The sequence below is a fragment of the Notothenia rossii genome (assembly GCF_949606895.1).
Source record: "Notothenia rossii genome assembly, chromosome: 1".
Lineage (NCBI taxonomy): Eukaryota > Metazoa > Chordata > Actinopteri > Perciformes > Nototheniidae > Notothenia > Notothenia rossii.
The window spans coordinates 17,437,731-17,460,040 of NC_136912.1; the positions used below are offsets into that span (position 1 = coordinate 17,437,731).

General features: G+C 38.5%; 1 protein-coding gene across 1 annotated transcript; it reads right to left on the reverse strand.

The window, feature by feature from the left end:
* Window positions 1-955: 955 nt before the first annotated feature.
* On the reverse strand, window positions 956-20,502 carry usp53b (ubiquitin specific peptidase 53b). The gene is made up of 17 exons (XM_079647205.1): window positions 20,084-20,502; window positions 18,387-18,572; window positions 17,895-18,055; window positions 16,375-16,467; window positions 16,070-16,204; window positions 15,387-15,500; window positions 15,118-15,200; window positions 14,073-14,178; window positions 12,256-12,402; window positions 11,538-11,687; window positions 11,264-11,432; window positions 7,838-7,960; window positions 6,976-7,702; window positions 5,726-5,787; window positions 4,322-4,400; window positions 3,378-4,210; window positions 956-2,555 (listed from the first exon to the last, which is right to left on the reverse strand). Exons 2-17 carry the CDS (start codon window positions 18,478-18,480, stop codon window positions 2,479-2,481), a joined length of 3,153 nt encoding a protein of 1,050 aa, XP_079503331.1. The 5' UTR covers window positions 18,481-18,572; window positions 20,084-20,502; the 3' UTR covers window positions 956-2,478.
* Between the last annotated feature and the right edge of the window lie 1,808 nt (window positions 20,503-22,310).

A 22,310-nucleotide genomic window follows, 5' to 3' on the forward strand; every position in this document is an offset into this window, starting at 1 on the left:
CAAACTTCTGCTTATTGCACCTGGTGGGAGAGTGAACAGTGAGTTTACAGTTGTTGCCCTTTTAGCTTCCAAGTCTAAAAAGGGCTTTTAGGAATACTGTAACTGGAACACATCCCTTCCTACCTTTTACACAATAACACAGAGGCACACACAGTACAATGGTGCACACAGAGGGGTGTCATCCGATATGTCACTCACTACCAGCATTGCATATTTAAAAAGTATAGCATGATATCCTTCGTCCCTTTCAATAATCACCTTCAGTCCCTATGGTTTCACTCACAAAACACTTGTCCCAATGAAAGATGTCAAGGCACTCTTGATACAACTGAACACAGATTGTTCAAAATGTAAAATAGAACTTGTGTGTCTTGATGAAGAAAAGAAATTATAACTAATATAATCAATAGTCACAAATGGATAGTAAAACGATTAGTGGAGTAATCAATTATTTGGTTTTCAAGGGCCAACCCATTTTTGTTTAAATGGTTTGAGCTTCTTAAATATTGATATTGTATCCTTTCTCTGTTTTATATCGTATTTAACTGATTACCTTCAGTGTTTGGACTGTCAAAACCAGACATTTAAAGATGCCACCTTGGACATTTAAAGACTAGGATTTGTATTTTCACTTATTTGTGATATTTTCGAAAATTATTCATTAAAAAAAATCTGCAAAAATAACTAATAATCAAATTTTTAAAAAAAACTTTGAATGTGAGATGACATTAAGATAATCTGGTTAGTATACTCTAATTGAAATTAATCTAAATCAATCGTGTAGTGGTTTATTTTCCCTTGAATATATTAGATATCAACAGTACAACACAATTTTGTGTAAAGGTATTCTTAAACTATGTTGTTTTATGTAAATTACAGATGAAGGTGTCCGAAAATATTTTAACACCGTCCTTTGGTGTCAGAAGGCACTAACACAACACACACAAACTGCAGATTTAGTGACAAAATGTGTGCTTTTAAAATCGTTGAAAAATATCTGGACAAAGTTTGTTAAAAAATAAGCATAAATGACAGGATGTTAAGGAGAAGACTTGGTGAAAGAAAACATTGATATTAATATTGATGCATAATCATAAGTATGTGTCGTTGCATGAGCAAGAGAGGAGAACCAACGTTTCCAAATCCACTGTAGTTACAAATAGTTATTTAATGAATAGATTTTATTACAATTAAATCAAATCCAATAGAATTGATGTTTGTTGGACTCAAAGTCCATTATTATCATGCTCATGCTTATGCTGTACACACAGCTAGTAAGACTTTGTAAAGGCCACATGCAGGTTTCAGAACATTAGTCTTACGAACAAGAATCATTGTTGTGTATTATGGTCAATATCAGATAGGCATATTAGTTATAATGGCATCATTATGAAAATACCTGCAAATACAGACCTGTTTAAATCTGTCTACTTTAAAAGGAAGACTGAAAAAATACAATTTGACATCACTGTGAATTACAAAAAAGGATTACAAGAATCAGCACAATTGAAGGTAGAACACACAAGGTGACATGGTGGTACAGTATACAATGACCTACTGAATAACACAGAGGCTGCCCCAACTTCAGTGCGTCATAGCCATCAAACTTTAGGATTTGTAGGCTGCAAGAAACTGAACACAGCCATGCCTAATCACATGTTGTGAAATATGTTTACATACATAAACCTTAAAAGTGACTGCAGTGGGGCAGCCTTCAGCCATTCATTAACACAAAAAACCTTGTAAAATAACTGATAAAGATAACAGTTACAACAAATCAGTAACTGAAGAAACACAAGTGTTGCAATGTCTGTTCCCTGGTGAGCTAAAGCCCTAATGTGCATATAACAGGTGATCTACCCAGATATTCCTCCTTACATCTTAAACCTGCTGCAGATGATACAAACCTGTAGGTATTATTTCATTGAATGACATCATATTCCGTTTTTTATTCCTTAACACTTTTCTCGTCAACATGCTGTAATCTGTCACCACACATCTTTCACCTTTGTATTATTACCGTACAGACCAAAGTATTATCAGTCTGTGGCTCACCATAATCTCTCAAGCCTTTCTTTAAATACATTGATATATCCGCAGCACAGAAATACTAGACAAATAAAAAAATAAACATTTTAAACTTGACATAAGATGACTTTAAAGAATAATAAACACTCAAGAAACCTTTGTGCAAACTCAAAACAGTCCAGATTTTGGTTAAAACCAAATCTTCTTGCAGCAATACTGCGGGGCAATGGAAGACAGTACTGTATATGTGATAGCTGATAATCCTTCAAACTACACGCAACAGCATTTACATTAGGTTTTACTTATGTGACAAGCTTGCATAAATAAATTCCACTCAATTTGGAGAAGACGCGCTGCAGGACATATCTTCATTCTGTAAACTCTTTGGCATCCAGTTAGTACTCTACTGACCACTCTCCATCCTTGTAAACAAACCTTACCAAGTAACACTCATAAAAAACCACGTTCATCCAGTCCTTTGGCTGTCACTGGGTTCCATTTTGCAGTGGGTTTATTGCTATTATGGCCTGTAAAGAAAAAAAAAGAATAATCTTGTTTAAAAAATGTTTTTGGATTCCCCCTCTGCGTACATTAACACCACAACAAAGAATACAACTGAATACCGTCAGGTGGGAATTATGTAGGTAAAACCATGTTATATGTTATTTCATATGGTTTTTAGATATATAGTGAAATTCTTGAAAATCAATTAAGAAATAGTGAAAGGATTAAAAATGACCAGACAGGAATCAAGGTACTTCCTTACATTTAGGGATGCACAATATCTTTTAGGCCAATAAATTATTAGCCAGTAACGGAAAATGATATTGTTATGTATTATTCCCATATTAAAAGAAAGCCACTGAATTATTGGCCTTTTAATCAAAGCCAAATTGCTTTCATTGAATTAACCAGAGCAGCGTCTACACACTCCGATACATCAGGTGGCGGTATGCACCCTTTAAAACGTTTTTGCGATCTGCCAATTAAACACAGAGAGGATCAACAAGCAGATAGAGCCAAACCAATATGGACGTTCTGCACAGTTTCAGAGGAGATAACAAAATTGAAATGTGGAATATGAATTTATCCATCCTCTGTCGATATTGTGCATCCCCAATTACATTGATGCAGAAATTCTAAAAAAATCTGATTTTGCCATACCATAGTCCTGATGATTGAATTGCAACATTGTCCTCAATGGCCTGAAATAACCACGTATTGTATTAAGGGAACAGCTTCTAAAGCTGCTAACTGTTGAATGTATATAGATATATATAATCTCACAGTATATACAGTGTATTATCATAAGGGTTAGCCATTCACGTTTCCATATTAGAGAGGCTTACTTGTTTCAGGTCTGGCTTTTGGCACATCTTGTGAGTATGTGTCAGTGGGGAGTGTGTGGCTGGTATCTCTGCGCTCAGTCACAACCACTGTCCGCGGCATGGTGGCTGAGAGGACAAGAGGCCTCTGGTTGTGGTACTTGAGACGGTATGTTTCCGTCATACAGTTATCCACAGTGAAGTATGTTGTCAGAGAAACCTCTTGAGCTGGCGTTGCTTGTTCCAATCTGCATACGGTCAGTCTTTCCTCACTTTCACATGACGACGGGGTACTCCTCTCTGGGTCAGAGCCCGACTTGGAGCTTGCATCTGAGAAGGTTCTGAGGCCTGAAATGTCTGGCCTCCTGTGAAGACTAACAAAAGACGTGGAGGAAAGACGAGGACTCGATGGAAAGGGTTCTTGATGAAGCATCCTCGGACGAAACACTGCGTGGCTAGTTTCCCCCTGGTGAGGAGGGATCCGCGGGGTGGTCCGAAGGTGAGGGGACCCCGTGGTGCCGAGCTGCCGCTGAGAGTTCAGTTGGAGAGGTTCTGCAGTCACATTGCTGGGAGGGTGGTAGGGCAGAGTCATGGGAGGACACTGGGATTCAGAGGCCTCGATGTTGCTGGAGCGGTATGAGTTTTCTCTGTCCTCGGGCTCAGAGAGAGCCAGATCATCGGAGCTGTTCCATTCGGAGCTGCTGGTTTTCGTAAAGTGCCTCTGGGCTGTACTTTCCACAGAGTGCCCTCGACAGTTTGTCAGATCCTGCTGCTCACTCTGCCTGTTATCTGAACCAGCGGAGTCCCTCTCTGAGGAAACTGCTTTTCTGGAGGTACTAGTGTTCTTTGATTTCCGTCTACGAGAGAGTGATGGAAATGATAGTTTAATAAAATGAAAATCCAATGTATGAGTCCTTGTATGTACACATTACCACACGTTATATATAATTCATATCAAAGGGCACTACCTCGAACTTGGACTGCACTTTAGATGTGAATGTGAAACTTGGTCATGGTTCTTTCCCTGAGGTTTGGGTTGATGTTTACCTATAAAATATAAAACAAAAGTGATAAAAAACATAGTGACAGAAAAAGGAAAATAAACAAAGGAAAGGTCTGCTTTTGTGGCAAAGTAAACTTTGAACATACTTAATTAAGGCAAAAGATAATGTATTTGTATCTTCTGATTTTTCCTACTCTTTTGAGTTACTTTTACCAAAATCAGATGTCAGAAGATACAAATATCAAACACATTCGCCAAAAAAAAATCTAAACCAGTAGTAGTAGTGAAACAGATTTGAGCGCTGAGATTAGTGACTTAATAAATGTAGACATTGAAAACAGAATCAAGAAAATGAAGTCTGAATTCTGCCAAAAAGCTGATTTTAGACTTTAATATCATCGTTAATATTTTTTTTTCTCAGAATGACAAGATTAATGTCAGAGCTCAAACTATTTTATTCAAATGTTCCTAACCTCCTTTCCTACTTTTGAACTATGCAGTTAGGCACACAAAAAAACAAAAAGTTAAATTAAAGTAGAGACCAAGCAGAGACAAAATCCTCTGACTATGAAAGCATCATCCTCTCAGGACTCAAGGTGGCAGCAGCAGAGCGTAAATCACACTCGTCGACTTTCTCCCAGCTGCAGCTGGATCAGCCTTCAGCGAGAGGCAGCGTGGTGCTGAATTCCTGCCCTTTAAAAATAGATGTGTCATTTTTTTCCTTTGCTGTTGCCCTGGAGAGGCCCATGCAAGGATAAAAGCTGTAGCTGTTTGTTGGAAACACTGGCTCTAGATGCACATAGCCTCGATAATGTATCAAGTGCAGCAAACTCAAAGTACGGCACGAAACAGAACGATATGTATGAGAATGCCAGCAGCCACGTCCAGCTGTGCTATCAGAGTGAGCTTTGAGGGATTATCATCAGATTAATGCCTGCGCAGGGCCGCTGGGTGAAGGGGTTAGAGAAGCCAGTCCATGCTCAGAAACCAATCTTCAATTACTCTCACATTATCAGCTCGTCTTAGCTTCATTCAGTATTACAATAGTTTTACTTTACAAATACACAGTTTGCCCTGACAGAAAACGTGTTTTTCTTACATTTACAAATGTGATTTACTGAAAGACTATTTGTTGTGGTTTATTTTTTCATGAAATGTTTTTCAGTTTAGATGTGAGATCTACCTGACCCTGATTTATATGCTCTCAACTAAAGTTACAATTTCCTAGAGTTTACTTGAGGTGAAGTATTTGCCAATTATGAATTTAACATTTTGCCAAACACACTGTTAGGCGACAACAGCGCATAAACCATACATGTATTAAATGTATTGGACTCAAAAAGGAGGTCCTTAAAACTTTGTGACATACCATTGTGTGAAGGGGAGGACGTTGAACTTGTTTTGGCATCGCCTCCTTTTTGGTGCAGCTGACTGAAAATGAAAGACTAAAATTATACTACAACCATTCTCAATCAACCCTGTTTTCATAATTAGACAATTAGTATGTTGAACAACAATAAACAAAGAAACCTTTGTGGTATTTTTAGGAAACAAATATTGCAAAGCATCTTAAGAAATTGACTCAATATCCTTTCCACAACATTCTTTAGGATATCTCATTGGGCTCATGATATCTCATTGGGCTCATGTTTGAAAATAACTTCACCGCCAGTGTATTTTCTCCAGTATTTCAGAAAAACAATTGAAACAAAAAGTGAATCTAGCTGTGCAAGCTGTGATGTTCACTGAGGAGGGATGAAACCATCTGGATCATGTGTTACATGTAAAAGTTTGCATAAAAAGGTCAGTTTTATATGTCTATTTGATGAACAAATATGTTTATAGAACAAGTTATTTATAAACTTTAGCAATTCAGTTCTAGTCTAGTTTCCAAGGAAAGTATTTCTGAGTGATGATGCTTAAATAAATAATATGAATCTCAGAATAACAACAAACCACTGAAACAAGTGAACTAAGAAAAGATGGAAAAGGACTTAGTCTGTCTACGTTTTTTTATTATGAATTACTTTAAAAATGTCATTATTTCCATCTAATGGAGCCAATAACTTGTATTTTTTATTTTATGGAAAAAAGTTGTTGAAGGATTGCTTCACAGCTTAAGCAAATATTTTCAAAGCAATAGTTAGGCGCCCATATTAACACTAAAACAGTTGTTCCTCCTTTAATCATGTTCCTTCATGTTCATACTGGGCATTTACATCAGATTATCATCACAATCCACAGTCTTTGTTCCCTGTGAAAATGTATTGTATGTGTAAAATTAAATTGATATACATTTGAAATAAGACTTCATGCGTCCAAATCTGTCAAATCAAGTTATGTTCCAAAGTTAAAGAGTTTTTCCTTCATAATCCTCACTTATTTGTTACTATCACAGATGCTCAGCTGAAACTTTTGACAGCCCAAGATGTATATTGTATTATATATCAATTCAAGATTAAATTATTACACGTAACATTTTGTTCCCAATCACTTCCATTGAACGTGAATAAGGAAGTAAACTTTAAATGGCAAGAGTGAACAGGATAAATTATTACAGCAAGCAAACCCTGTTATAAGGTTGATACAAAATATCCATTAAACACTGTTGTTTCCTACCTTTGCAACTGTGCCTCTGGTGTTGATCTCTGGTCTTTAACCACAAAGCCATCGACGCCAGGTGAGTCAGGATTGGTGGAGCCACTGCTGAGTCTATCGCTGCTCTCATAGCCAGATTCTATCCTCTGGATGATCCAGGTGTCGCTACGCAGCAGCGTCTTGGGCCCCCCCTTGAGTCTGCTGCCCCTCTGCTGGTTGGCTCTGCTCTCTGACTCCACAGAGCTGTGGCTCTCCGTCTCATGCCGCTGCTCGTCCTCATAAATAGTCATTAAGCACTTCTGCTTCCGATCTTCTCTGGTTCGTACGTATTCCCGCTCGTGGTCTCGACTTTGTTCCTTGTGCACTTTTTCCTGGGACGAAGGCTTGCTGTGTCGCGGGCTGTCGTGCTGCTGTTGACGCCGCTGCTCCAGGTCGTTCAGCACAGTGTCCACATTTAACACCTCCCGAATGGGTCTCCAGGTGGACTTGGACTTATTGCGGGTTCCTTCACCTCCACCTTTTTCCCATTGCTCCTGGCAGCCATCCTGATCATAGCGACTTGGGGAGGTGTTGTTCCTGCGGCCGTGCCCTCCACCCTGCGTACCGAAGGACGGACCACGCTGATCCTGAGGTCCTCTGCTCGAATGGTTCGATAACTTCTCAGCCCGTGGATAGCTTTTACATTTTTGGTCCACAGGCGGCCTGGGTCCACTCTCGGGAGGAGATAGAGATCTTGCATGTGCCATCTCTAGAGAGAGTGTATACATGGATTATTGATCAACATGCTTGACTTACAGAAGTTATCTACGCTAACTTCCTTGCGCTGCTTCCCTAATATCAGTGTTTCTTATAAAAGGCATTGCTTCCTATGCAGACACTCTACCTTTGTGTTGTGATGAGTCTGTTTTCCGATGCCCTCGATCCTTTTTGGAAGTTTCACTCGGCCTCTGCAAATGCTCCATGATGGGATCCTGGAGTTTGTTCGGACTGCCAAGGGGATGTTTCGCTGTGGGAAAAACATATTTAAATGGCATATGAGTGGTTGGTCTTGGGTGTTTTTTAACTTGCTGTTGTCAGTGATACAAATAATAAGTATGTTTTATTTGTTTTTAAAGCCCTAAAAGTAAACTGTGTTGTGCATTGGAGGTATTTAGCTTTGAGGCAGCAGGGTCCACTTCCTAACCAGGTCATTTTTTGGTTAATAATACATTTAAATGCTGCTAACATTTTTTATAATTTGGCCCTTTTTTGTCTTTCATCTGTTAGCCACGAGACAAAAAAGAAAAAACAGCAAAGAACAGATGCTAGTGCATCATTAGCAATGTTAAAATACTCTTCTGATTCCACATTTGCCAACCCTGTGGGGTATTTCTTTGTTCTGCAGCAAGCAGGTCACTGTAAGAAACAAGAGATGCTGTGAACTGTGAACATCTCCCTCCAAATCATCCCATTCGCCCAACAGCTGCACTGTCTTCCACATTTCTCCACCCCTCCTGTCTCAGTCTCCTTCTAATCTTTGTATTTTTTGTTTTTAGGAAAAGATGGTCAATATTTGTGTGAAGATTTAGTCTAAAACATAATATAACATTGCAGTATAAAAGTCTCTCTGAAACATGAAGTAGGAAAGCATAATGCTGTGTGCATGGCTGCTGGATATTACAACAGCAGTGAGTAACAGCAGTGAGTAAGCTGTAGAATTATAACTGTCAACATTTGTTCACATAACCATCATGCTGAGATTTAGGAAGTTACACTGAAAACAGATTTTAGGATTAAACTCTAACACCTTAAGTAATTAAACAGTCCACACTTCATCATGTTGCCGGAAGTTATACAGATACTCTTAGGCTTAGTAATGCATGTACAGTTAAACGCTGAAGTTGTCTATTTAGAGTGGAAACTATAAATATACATCAATATTGACTAATTCAACAAAAGACATATCAGTTAATAAGGCATACAAAGCATAACATAATGAAAAAACTGAGCCATATCTCACTCTCAAACAAAAACAGTCTGCTACTTACGCTTTTCATAAAAACAAGAATCCAGTCCCATGCCAGTCAAAGTCTCTAGGCACAACACTAAAGCAAAAACAATCTATCTAAACAAGCAAGGCACCACTGCCAAAATAAACAAGCAGATAAATGGATGGACGCAAACATCGGAAATGTCTAGGGGAGGAGTGAAAACCGTGGAGCAGGAGTGCGCAGTGCCACAGGAGCAGGGATTAGGGAGGGAGGCGTGGGTGGTAATCTGTGTGCAACAGAGGCATCATCCTCATGTCAAGTTCAGGCCAGCACACAGGGCAGGACAATCTTTCTGTTTAACAGCATTCTCTCAATCCCAATGCAAACCATAACTGTCATCTGCAGACAAAAATATCATAATGCCTATGGGCACTGACATGGTTTGATGATTAATTTTGCCTGCCGATAAAAAATTGTCTGATGCGCAAACATTTAGGGATTTATGGAAGTCAGTGGCTCAGTCAGTAGGGGCCTGGATTGTGAGCCGTAGGGTCGCCGGTTCAAGTCCCCCACCCGACCTAAAATATGGAGTATGGACTGCTACTTGGAGGGGTCCCAGTTCACCTCCTGCCCTGCCGTGGTGCCCTTGAGCAAGGCACCGGACAACCCCCCACTCCCATTGCTCCCCGGGCGCTGTACAATAGTTGCTCCTCGTACTAGACTCCTGGTACTAGAATGGGTTAAAAGCAGAGAACACATTTCACTGTGTGTGCTGTGTGCTCTGCATGTGTGACCATTAAAGAGGGTTTCATCCCTCCCAATTATATTCTATTAAATGATTGGTCAAATTGAAATTGATGATCATTATGATCCCTATAACAATCTGTCATCATGTTAAATGTACTGTATTTTATAAAGCTTTGTATTTATGACCCATTAAAGTCACCATTCCCCTAATCACACACATTCATATAGAGGCAGAGGCTGCCATACATGGTGTCCTCTGCTCAGGGAGCACACACACATTCACAGACAATTACTAACTCTCGGCCATGCCATCGGGAACAATTTGGGGTGAGGTATCTTGACCAAGGACTAAACGACCATCATCTACTCCGAGCCACAACAGCACCATTAGTATACATCAATACAAAATACACTATAAATACTGTACACAACTTTCTGGCAGCTACTAATTCTCTTCTGAGAAAAACAATCTCACTGTAAACAATGGAAGTACAGTTAGATAATCCAAATCACTTATCAAATCATGTTTTGAGAAACATAGTAAATAATGCATTTGTTTTATAAAGTAGGGCATATACTGTATGCTCCTTTTAAGAAAAAACATGTCTTGTTGCATTCAAATCCCATTTTATTGGGTACACAACCTGAATACTGACGGGGATATTAGCTGTGAAATGTTACTTCACCATCATGAGTTACAGTGAGACTAATTATTCTGCTTGCAGACACTAGTTTTATGGCCTTTTACAAAGTTTACCTGTGTGTATAATACTTAAGGTGATCATCTAGAGTAAAGGCTATTACTGTAACTCTGTTATGGTAGTGGTTTGCATGATACCATGGTCTATGTGAATGTGATTATTATGGTATCATTGCTAGGTCAAACTTAACTTTTATCGCCCTATACTCTGCTGAGGTAGAGGCTTTATCACTGTCCTGAATGAATAAGCTTGAAGGTTCCTCTTCAATTGTTTCTAAATGATAGGTTTTCTACTTTTTAGAGTATGAAGTCATATTTATTCATGACATGAACCTGACACAAAGATTTAATTATTATGGGGGTGTTCTCAGGTGGATTGTGCCTATCTTGGCTCAGCTCAATTTCGAAATCAATTAATGAATTCCTTGAAAAACATTCTTTGATTTCTGTTGTGCGTGTTGTCATGTCATGCATGCAGTCCAAAACTATTTGACAAACGACAGTGAGATCTTTTTTCCTTTTTTAGCAGCTGTCTGTGTGAAAACATCAACTTGGATAGTTGGCTTTTCAACAACAACGTTTCACCTCTTGTTTTCAATCTCAACCTACAGTCTATGATTGTAACAGAAAGATAGAAATATTAATAATTCACAAAAAATAATATCTTTGTTTGCTGGACTGAAATTGTATCAGCAAATGTTAATAATGACATCTGACAACTTAATGCCAAAAAAATATAAATTGGCGTTTTTTTACAGATAGATCTAAGAAGGAAGATCCATGGTTTAGGTTTAGTAACACTGATGCCTGACAAGATGTCCTGAGTTAAGAAAAGGATGCATGTGAAAAGAAGTGCAGATTTGGTATGCTGCTAACTATAGGATAGTCCTACCTGTCATGTCACCATTTATCTGAGCTTTGTACCGAGGACACATGGTGGTTTGTCTTGGGGCATCTTCATTAGAAACTGGAGATCCCTCAGGATTAGTGTAAAATAAGAGAAGAGGCTGGAAATGTCCCCTGATACATTTAGAGGCAACATCTTTCCATTTGGATCCAATCTGTGAAAAATGGAAAGTGTGATATCAGAGCATTTAACACACAGTAACAGGTAGCAGACTTTTGAACAGGGATAAAGCAGATAACAGCATAGTGTAGTTCCTAACCTCCTTTACAGTAGCATCATCGAAAAACATCCATTTTGAAGATTTGGTGTGATAGGCGAAGGCTGAGTAATGTTTACTCGAAAAACAGATCATCCCCACCAGATGAAGCTCGCTGCGCTTGGCGTTTTCATCAGTGACACGGTTGAAAAGCTGAAATGGAGCACGTTGAGACAAGTTTGATCTCCACATGTTGCTCTCTGGCAGATGCTAAATCCTACGTGTGTGTATTTGACACTCTGTTGGAGATTAAAGCAGACTGAGCCCATCATTACTATTTTCACGATAACAAATTGACAGTAACTCAAACAACAAACATCTCTATATAAGTAATGTATTTAAAAACATGATGCAAATATATATAAACAGTGGATCAGGAACCCTTTGCAGTTTATTAAGATAATATCTATCATTCATTGATCTAATGACAGTTTGATCTAATGACAGTTTTTTATAGTATAGAGCAACACATTTATCCCATACTATGTAAACCAGGTGTGAGTGTTTTTATCTTCTTCCACAACAAGTCAAAATGTGACTTTGTAATCGCAAATGTTCATAGTTTTGTCTATCTAGTCCTCCCTTTGTTATTTCTGTCTTTTGTTATTTCTTATGTTGAATCATATTTTATTTTATCCTTTTTTTAACGTTTTCAACAGTACAAAGGTAATCATTATAATACTTAAGCAGACATTACATTTATTCTGGTTAAGTTCCTTACCCCACACAGATTCAGTCGTGGGCCAAGTGACCGAATGACATCGTCCGTGAGATCAGACTGCTCAGCATCCCATACAAATCCAATGGTGACGATCTCTGGACAGTTCATGAGCACACGGCGGATCTTGATACTCTGACCGCAGTTACTCTGCAAAATATAAATAAAAACGTATTCAAAGTCTGTAATAATTATAAAGTACATACAATAAAAAATAAAAACACTGAACATAGAATTAATACAAAAGAAATTAAAGATTTCAATGTCCATTTTAATGTGGGTTCAAGTTTCAACCCCCCCAAAAATAAATGTTTGAAATCAAAGGGGCAAAAACCAGCAACACCAATCTTCAAAATTGCATCAGACAAAAAAATAATTAAAAGAATACAGAAGCAAAAATTACTTAATAAGTCAATTCGTCATAAGATACAAATAATAAATATTCAGCAAGTAAGAATAAAATGTATCTTTGTTTTTAAATCTCAGCAATGAATAAACGAGTAACTTTTCCCAAGAGTTGTAGGTTAGGGCTTTACTCTACTCACTCTACACTCAACCCTCCTGTTGTGTTCGGGTCAAATCCGACCAATTTACTGCTTTCATCAATCATAACTTTTTTGTTTTACATTCGATTGCATTAAGGCTTTATGATATCGTTCATTGTAGGCATTTGAACATGTAAAATTGCTAATCAACACTTTCATTGAATTTTTGATGATTTAGTCAATTTTGTAACACCCATGGTGTTCCCGGTCAAAAATGACCGAAATAAAGAAATGGAATTAGTAACCAACTAGATGTGTTTTCCCCCCCTTATGTGCCCATCCCCCCATGTGAATCACACCTGGCACTCAAATAAACACACACACACACACACACACACACACACACACACACACACACACACACACACACACACACACACACACACACACACACACACACACACACACACACACACACACACACACACACACACACACACACACACACACACACACACACACACACACACACACACACACACACACACACACACACTTTCAGTGTCTATTCTTTGTATATTTACTGCCGTTTTTCATGTATACCAGTAGTCTGATACAAAATGTACAGTTTGAAAGGGTGTTACATGAAATTTGGTGATGATTAATGGTTTTTGTGTTAATGTAACAGCAGTTAACACAGGACCGGTCAAATTTGACCGCAAACACCAAAGTAAAGGGGGGGGGAAACGAACACAAAAGGAAGGTAACTAAATCTGGTGACTTATCACTACAAAATGTTATAATAAGGATTATTTCAAAGATGGAAAAAGAGACAGACAGCTTGTATTATCTGCACATCCGTATCATCAAGTCATTTCTGGAGCTTTGATTTGTCTGGAAGAATAATGGGTCAAGGGAACAGAGCACTCAGGTTCACCCAACTGATGCACACTGAAGAGGGAGACAGCGGTAGCAAATACAGATGAGAGAAAACGTGGATATAAACCCTTACTTCTATTTATATCCTAACACTAGTCTGGCACTGTCTCCTTCCGGCCGCTTCAAGTGCAGAGTCACAGCAGAAAGCACAGAGTGTACTCTGCATAGCTGCAAGAAGCATCCTTGTGTCCATGTTACCGTAACTACATGATAACTGTTCAGCTGAACGGCTAGAGCTCTCTGTGACAAATCAGCATTTTTTTTTCATTATGGTTGAATTCAGATGCTTTCACAAAACAGCAGAGCGGGAAAAGTTATTAAGCCATGACTCCAAGATGTCAGATTTGTTGACATAACCATCACATTAAAAAGAAACATTGAAAGTAAGTCACATACCGGGCAGCTTCGGAGGTCACCTGTGTTGTTTGCTGCCTGCAGCAATTCTCCAAACATGTCTGACCTGAGCCGCTCGTTCTTCCCCAACATGCGCTCAACCTGTTGGCTGTGCATAAAAACATAGACAGTATGAATTGTAATTGATACCAAGTGTTATATTTTTCACTAAACAACTGAATATTCAATAACCCCAACTTTTGTGTATCTTTAACAGACAAAAAACATTGTTCTAGTAATTAACATTAAACAGTTAGAATTAGGATATACATGTATTAGGCACAACAGATTTGCAAGAAGTTTTACAATTAGGAAGATGACAATATTCAGTTTTTGTTGACGCTGTCGGAAAAGTGTTCATTCAACTGTGTGTTTATAATTGAGCTCGTAGTCATATACTGCCCCCATCCTCCCCATCTGTGAAAGCAACTCATATCACAAGGAAGTCAAGTTTAATACCACTGAAAACTTCCACTTCAATAAATGAAACAAATACTTCAATCAATACCCCTTCGACCGAGTCAATCAAAATAAACATTATTTTCTATGTGAATGTTGAATTTATGGCTGAGACATAAAGACTATTAATAATTAATTTATATATATAACAAACAATGTAATTAGTTTGAAAGCACAGCCCTTTAAAATAAATATCGAATACATTACAAATGAATAGGGTTGTTCCTGTTAACACTCTTATTGATAATGAGCTTTGATACACAAGTACTTTCTGCAAATTGTGGATTTCTTGAACATACATACAGAAAGTGAGATGAGGAGGAATTGTGCACTTGTTGCATGAAAAGAGAGAAGAACCTTTATATAACCATTATTAGTCCTAGTGGAAATTAAATGGTAGCCAGTGATAACATCCCCACTGGGTTTTTAGGCTCTGCTGCAGTACGCAAATTGATCTAATATGCTTAGAATTACTACCAAAAGTTGCTTTTATATTAACCCTATTTAATACTTTGATATTTAAATCGGGATTAGCACTCTGGACTGATTTTTGAGTAATAAATCAGGCCCGAGTAAATCACGTACTCACCATAACGCAGTCGTTGAAACATAATGTACGAATTCTGAGAACGGGTGCGGGTCTGACGATGCTCCACAGCAGCGACACACAAACTGCAAAAGAAACATGTTGCATTATTTAAAAGATACTATGTCATGTTTAACTTTTGGTCAATGACTTGTGCTGTCACCAATTATCTACTCTAACATTTAGTTATAGTAGACATTATTATTCTACTAACAGTAATTGTCCCCATGTACTTCACATGAATTAACATATTACATCTATTTTTTGGTTACCTGCTCATAAAGCATCATGGCGAACTTCTGATGGGTGATGCAGGATTTGGATGAGCATGCATCAGTCGACGTGTCAGAAACGATGTGTAAATGAATCCGCTCCAGGATGTTCTCCTAATATGTAAGACATAAAAGCAGAATACAAATATGTAACACATGCAAATACACATGATATATAGACAGCAACATTGCACAGTGCTTCCATACAACTGGTGAATTAATCAGTCAAACCCACTACAAAATGTATGTGAAACACTTAAAATATCTATACAAATAGATACATATCTATATGTATCTACTAGGTTAGGATTTTAAATGATTGTAGATTGTAAAATATGTTACCTTTTACCATTAATAGCTGAGGTCTATTTTCCCTATTATTATTATTAATATACACAACTATACATATAAGGGGATTTTAGAGGCATTACACACTAAATCCAATATTATATTCATTCCGAAAAGTGTTTGACTTAACTATGCAAAAAAGCAAGTGGCTAAAATATATAATTTACATACAGTAGATAGATTACAGAGCCAAGGCATTTTCTCAGTGGGCTCTGCTTCTTTTTACCGTCAGTGTCACACGGGAGGAAGTGCCATAATAATGTTTAATACACACAGTTACTGCGGAAAGGTCTTTTACTGGATGTTACTTTGATTAAAAGCCAAATGCAACGTACAAAGCACTCAGCAGCATCATCCATCAGGCCGAGCTGGAAGCGTTGCTCATCCTTAAAAGTTTCAGCTAGCGCGTTACGCAGGCTGTCGGAGGGGAGCACTCGCTCTCTGCTCTGCTGGAACTGGCTGAAGATGCTCTGAAACAGAAAAACAGTGGTCAGCTATTGTCATACAATTGTCGTTCCTCACCAAATTACACTTTTGAGACAGATATTATGACATCAAACAGAACCAGTTTCTTAATGTAATGAAAACAATGTTTACTACCAACAATGCCATGTGAAGCTCAAAGGGCAGAAACACACACCTTTAGGGCACAGAAGATGCAGCTATCACCGAGACAGAAGTGACCTGAGAGCTGCCTCAAACTCCTCCTGAAGATGTCAAGCTGCCAGAGCACCTGTGAAGGTTAAAACAGCAAAAACATAAACATATTGACTTGCAGATAAATCTATTACAAAGATTTTGAAGAGTTGAAACGAAACATCTCATAAAGAAAATGTTTGGTGTTTCCATTGAAAGAGTTGTTGTACTTCTAGACCCACTGAAACTTAACACTCAACTTAGCAGCTTCTCTCTGCTTTTAGTCATTTTCAGCTCATTATTTTGGTTTGCTGGTCCATGTGGCTGAGTCACGGCATCTCTCAGTTACCCACACGTTAGAAAAACATGCTCAGCTCACACACACATTATTGAGACATTGCCAGGGAAAATTGTTTAAAAAAAGAAAAGGAAATCTAGCAAAGAGACATATTTAATTCAGAAGTTGATATACCAAATTATTTATTAAAAAACAATTTAATGTTGGTGATTCCAACCACTTTGCTGTTTGTACTGACTAAGACCCCATTTACACGGGAACGTTTGCGTTTACGCACCGTGTGCGTTTTCAAAAAAGTCTCCCGTTCACACGCATTCCGCACAATTAACGTGTCCGTTCACACGAGACGGTTCGACCCGCTGAAAACGCTGTAGTACATATGTCGGGCCTGTAATTGGTGCTGCTGCCGCCACAAAACACACCAAAAGCGGCGAAGAAGACTGCTTTTGGTGTATTTTGAAAAAAAAATTGAAATGAAAAAAAAAAAAAAAAATCTCTGGTCAACATGTCCGTTAAAGTTTAAATCTTCCGACACCTAGAAAAGTGCCGGTCAGAGGTCTTCTTTGTTATTTATTGAGCTTTTAAAAAAATGATAACGACTCTATATAATAATATAAGAATAATAAACGGAGCCTCTCTTTTCCTCCCCCTCTTCTGACAGCCCAGCAGCTGATCTCTGAGCAGGAGACGTGGGGAGAGGGAGGCGGGGCTATTTCATCGTTATCAGAAAATGATCGTACTGTATAGAGGCGTACACACGGAGCCGTTTGACCCCCCCAGAGCGTTTCGTTTGCAAATCTATCCACCTTGGGAACCGTTATCGTTTGCGGGGTCCGTTTCTATCGTTATGTTATGACCTTGTGTAAACGAAAGGGCTATACGCAAGAGAAACTATGCAGATAAAACCCGTATTGTCCTCGTGTAAACGGGGTCTAAGAAATGTGGGAATAGCATTTCCTAAAATTGTTTCCCACAAGAATGGTATTGCAGAATATTTTGGAGTTTGTTTTTGGATCTGTTCTTGCTGTCAAGTGCTCACAAACCGCTTTCTGCTGTGGTGTTTTAAAACAGTTTACAAGACAAAAGTGAAGAAATTTTGGAAGAAGAATGTGTTGTTTTAAATTGTTTGAGCACTGAGACAGTGTTTCATTATTTCAGTGCAGTTAATTTAAGTTAATTGAAGTATTTTTTCAGTAATAAAAAGCCGGTAGAAAATTGTGCTTTACCTGAACAGCGCTGTTTAGGAAACAGCTGTTCTGCCCGGGTTCATTCAGCAGGCCTTTGGTGAGCGCGAGAGACAGCATGCTCCCAGGCTGGTAGGATTTCTTCAGGCCTCCTCCAGGTTTTTTGAACATCTTCGCCCATGCCATGGAGTTAGAGCCTGCAGCTGATTACAAAACGATTGGGCTTTGTAACTCTTTCTATGCCTTCAAGTCTCTTAAAGCAATTCACACCACATGTGTAACCTCAAAATATCATATCATTATAACGTTTGCCACTCAAAACATTTTAAACATGGTTATTTCCGTAGACATTAATTAATTTCCCATTAAAGTCTCCACTGGTATGTTTCAAAATGTGATTATTATTGCATGGCATTACGTAGGCATTTTAAGCAACCCTGGATGAAAATGTGGTTTATCTTGGACACAGTTTTCATTACATCACTAATCCAAATTACTGTTTTGGTTGGTTGCCAGATAAATCATGTCATCTACCTTCTCCAGAGTTGGGGGGAGACTTGCTGCGGCTGGACATGCTGAGGGGTGGGAGCTGGTGAGCTGGTCTGGCCATGGGCTCCATCCATTTCATCCCCACGCACCCCCGGAGCGGTTGGTTGAAAGCATCATCAGGATCAGCCGCAGGGCAGCCTCAGCCACGTGCTGCTGGACATTGAATAGCAACTGGACAGTATATGGGAATATGTGGAAAGGAAGAGGGAAACAATTAACGTTAACACAAGTTTACAGTGCAGCTACAGTAGAGCCAACTTATGATTAAAAAGAGATGGAATAGCCCTTTCCAGCAGCAAGTACATTTCTGAGGTATTTCTCAGATCTCCTCTTCTAAAAGAAGATGCTTAATATAGCAGATATAATTCATTCCCAAACAATAGATTTTAAATACTGTTGTATTTCTTTACTTGCTCCACAGTCTGCATAGTCACCACTATCACACCGGCTTATGAAAGAGTATTGCAACATTTGTTTTAATATTTTTAAACTCATAATCTAAGAAAGACAACCAAACTAGAATAGATGTTAGGTCTGTTATTATTTTATTTTAAACATGTATCTATCTATTAATCCATCTATTTTTACTTGACCGTCCTATTGTTTCATGAATCATGCAGAAAGAGCAATGAAAACATAGAGCTAGAATAATAATGCAAAGGATATAAACTATACATAACAAAACAATACATTAATCTCTCTTTAGAATATACAAAATTAAAATAAATCCTTCAATGATGCTGTTCTGCTTAACGTGACCTTTGTAAGGATAGTTTCCAGTGTGGCTTTACTCAGTAACCTTTTATTGTTCTTAGAAATCAGATAAAGGGTCATCATAAAAGGTGCATTAGCAAACTAACAATCCACATACACAGCAGATTGTCTCTTTAAAAAATCAATTACATGAAACTACAGTATAAGCCACAATCGCTGGTATTATATAAACAAGAGAATAAGCCCATCTCCAAAATATCTGCAGCCTGTTTTTATGTCAGCAGCAAGGTCCATGAGACAATAATAATTGTTAAGGTTTAATCCTGAACTGCAGCACTGGTTTGTTTACATATGCTATGTTTACCAATGGAGGGAAATGCATCTGTTTTTAAAATAACCATTATATAAAAAAGAGAGAGAACATGTATATATTTCAAAAAGGAAAGTGCAACTCTAACAGACACATCATGTTATGTTGTTATTGTCTTATTTTTAGAGGTAGCCTAATTGTAAATGTATGTTAAATAATACTGATAACGGATCTTTAAGTCGTTTTTGAGTCACATAATGACCCACTTTACTTATGTTATTATACTGTTTTCATAATGTTAATTCTTCTTAAAACGTGTATTGTCAGTCTCCACATGTGTGTGTGCAGCTCCTCTAACAACATGTGATGCCCGTATAGGCCTCTATACGGTCTGACATAAGCGCCCATCTTTGCAGCAGCGTTCATAAAGAGGACATAAATCCTCCACTGAACGGGATTTCATGGTTATCTAGAGCTTTTCTGCATTTAAAAAAACCTAAAGCTTCGACAAGCGCGCTCTTAGTGCAGGAGACATGCTGCCAGTGTTGCACCATGCAGCCTCCCGGGGAACTGTTACAGCGCCCGGTCAGACACAGCAGCACCAATATGCCGCAACTTGCATTCAGGCATTGACAAAACAAGTGCTGAGCAGACTCACCTTAAAGGGAAGCGGACACTTCAATGCCTCCAATGAAGGCGCAGGGCGGTCCAGCTGTCAACGCGCAAAATCGCCACACTTCTCCTCGATTCCTCCAAATAAAACTGGCTAGAAAACACGGCAGATATCTCCGGACGCATGTAACGCACTATCCGTCATAGTGCAGCATTCCCAATCCCTCCGACACGCACACAGCTCGAAACGCTGTTTGCTGACACACACACCCGGGCGGGACAGTGTTGTTTCGCTGAAAAATGCTCTCTTTCTCCGTACTAACGAGGCCAGTGATGGCCTGTGCCAGAATGTCCGACGCGGATTAGTGATGTTTTCAGACTTGAGAGGTCAAACTCCGCCCCTAGTGTAGCCTCAAGTGCACTGCTGCTGTATTGCAATCTTCAATCCCTGCATGGCAAACTGTGTACTGGCGGAAGGTCAGACTTCCAACTTGTCATGATGATGATGATGATGATTAGAGAAGCCATCACATGACTGCACTGGTTTCATAATCATGCAGCACTGTGGGGACGAAACCCTGCCTGTGTGTGTTTTTTTGTTAATGCTCTCACTTAAATGTCACACAGCAGAACAGAATTGCGTTTTTCTGATTTTATAATTGCAATTGTGTGAATATGCAACAATTGCGATTGCAAAAAAAAAGAGTTGTTGTGATTGTATCCGCTTACTTAACATGTGTTAATCTGGTGGAAATAACACATGCATTTTTTTTATTTTAAATAACAAACTAATAGTATAAATCTAAAATGTCTGTCTCTGCAAATCCAAAGGAATCAGGACATGGAATCACGTAAATCGGGGCAGATGGAGGATGTAGAGCCTGCAGAGCTGAGCAGGTTTTAAACGTAGACAGGTCAAGAGGACTGATGGAAACACGCTACGGTCAGCAGAAATCACACTCACTGATTGGATGATCAGATTTTTCAGTTTGAGTGGGTCTGTCCAAAATAAAGTTTGGGCGCAACAAGCTTTAAAAAAAAAAAAAGGTGAGAAATAAGGAATAACAGTACGATTTGTTTGTTATCAAAGATAATATGAATGATCTGAATACTTATGCATCCTTTTAAGCTACGTTTTCATCGCCTTTTACTTCTCTCTTTTCAGTGTGTGTGTGTGTGTGTGTGTGTGTGTGTGTGTGTGTGTGTGTGTGTGTGTGTGTGTGTGTGTGTGTGTGTGTGTGTGTGTGTGTGTGTGTGTGTGTGTGTGTGTGTGTGTGTGTGTGTGTGTGTGTGTGTGTGTGTGAAATAGAGTAATTCACTCTTGATGACTTACTATACAGAGTGTGATTTTGTCACCAATAATGACATATGTTTGAGAAAATATTAAACAGGCACATCTGCTATTTTGGTTTAACACTGTGACAAATACAGCTTTACTAATATTTTCCTACAGGTCCTGATATATTCAGCACTATTACTACATCGAGTATACGGTATAAGTGAGGACCGTGTGCACTGAACAGGATGGTACAGTCTTACTGTATTTAGATGTTCTCTGATCCTACCTCGGCTCCAGCAATAGCACTGAAACGTCCCTTGAGACACATGAAGTGTTTTTGGTATTTTTTATTTTAGGCTCCATATTTCACCCTCTAAATGTAGCACAGCTGAGCTCTGTTCAGATGAGCTGTCAAACTCTTCTGTTCTTTAGTTTATTTTTGGAGCCCATTTTTTTGTGTCTGTTTTGATCTTATTGTTTTGTCAATTTCAAGAGTTTAGTAGTTCAGCCACAAGTGACTAAAATAGATTCCCAGCAACTATAAATCAGTGGCAATAAGGGCAGCCAGAGATTTTAGTGTGATTTAGGTTCAGTTATTTCCATTGCTATCAGGTTTTTGGACTTTTATCACCCACAAATACTCTTAATTGACACCTTCCTTAAAAAACAGGATTTCAATTGTCTATGTCAGATTTATACTCAATACACGTCCAATATATTGAACCTGCATGTATAGCGTTGACCTATAATTCTGTTAAAACTCAACATTGTCCACCGCGCAGACTTTCTCATGGTCAAGTCTCAACACATTGAATAGGTCATTTTGGGATTCAGTGAGAATTGTATTCATTTGTATTCACAGCTAACGTGTTATTTCATTTCAAATGATACAAATCCTCATTTCTGATCAGGACAGTATTTGGAAATTATTCTATTTTCAATATTTGAGTTTATATAACCCAGATGTTTACAATTGTATTTTCAGTTTCATTCA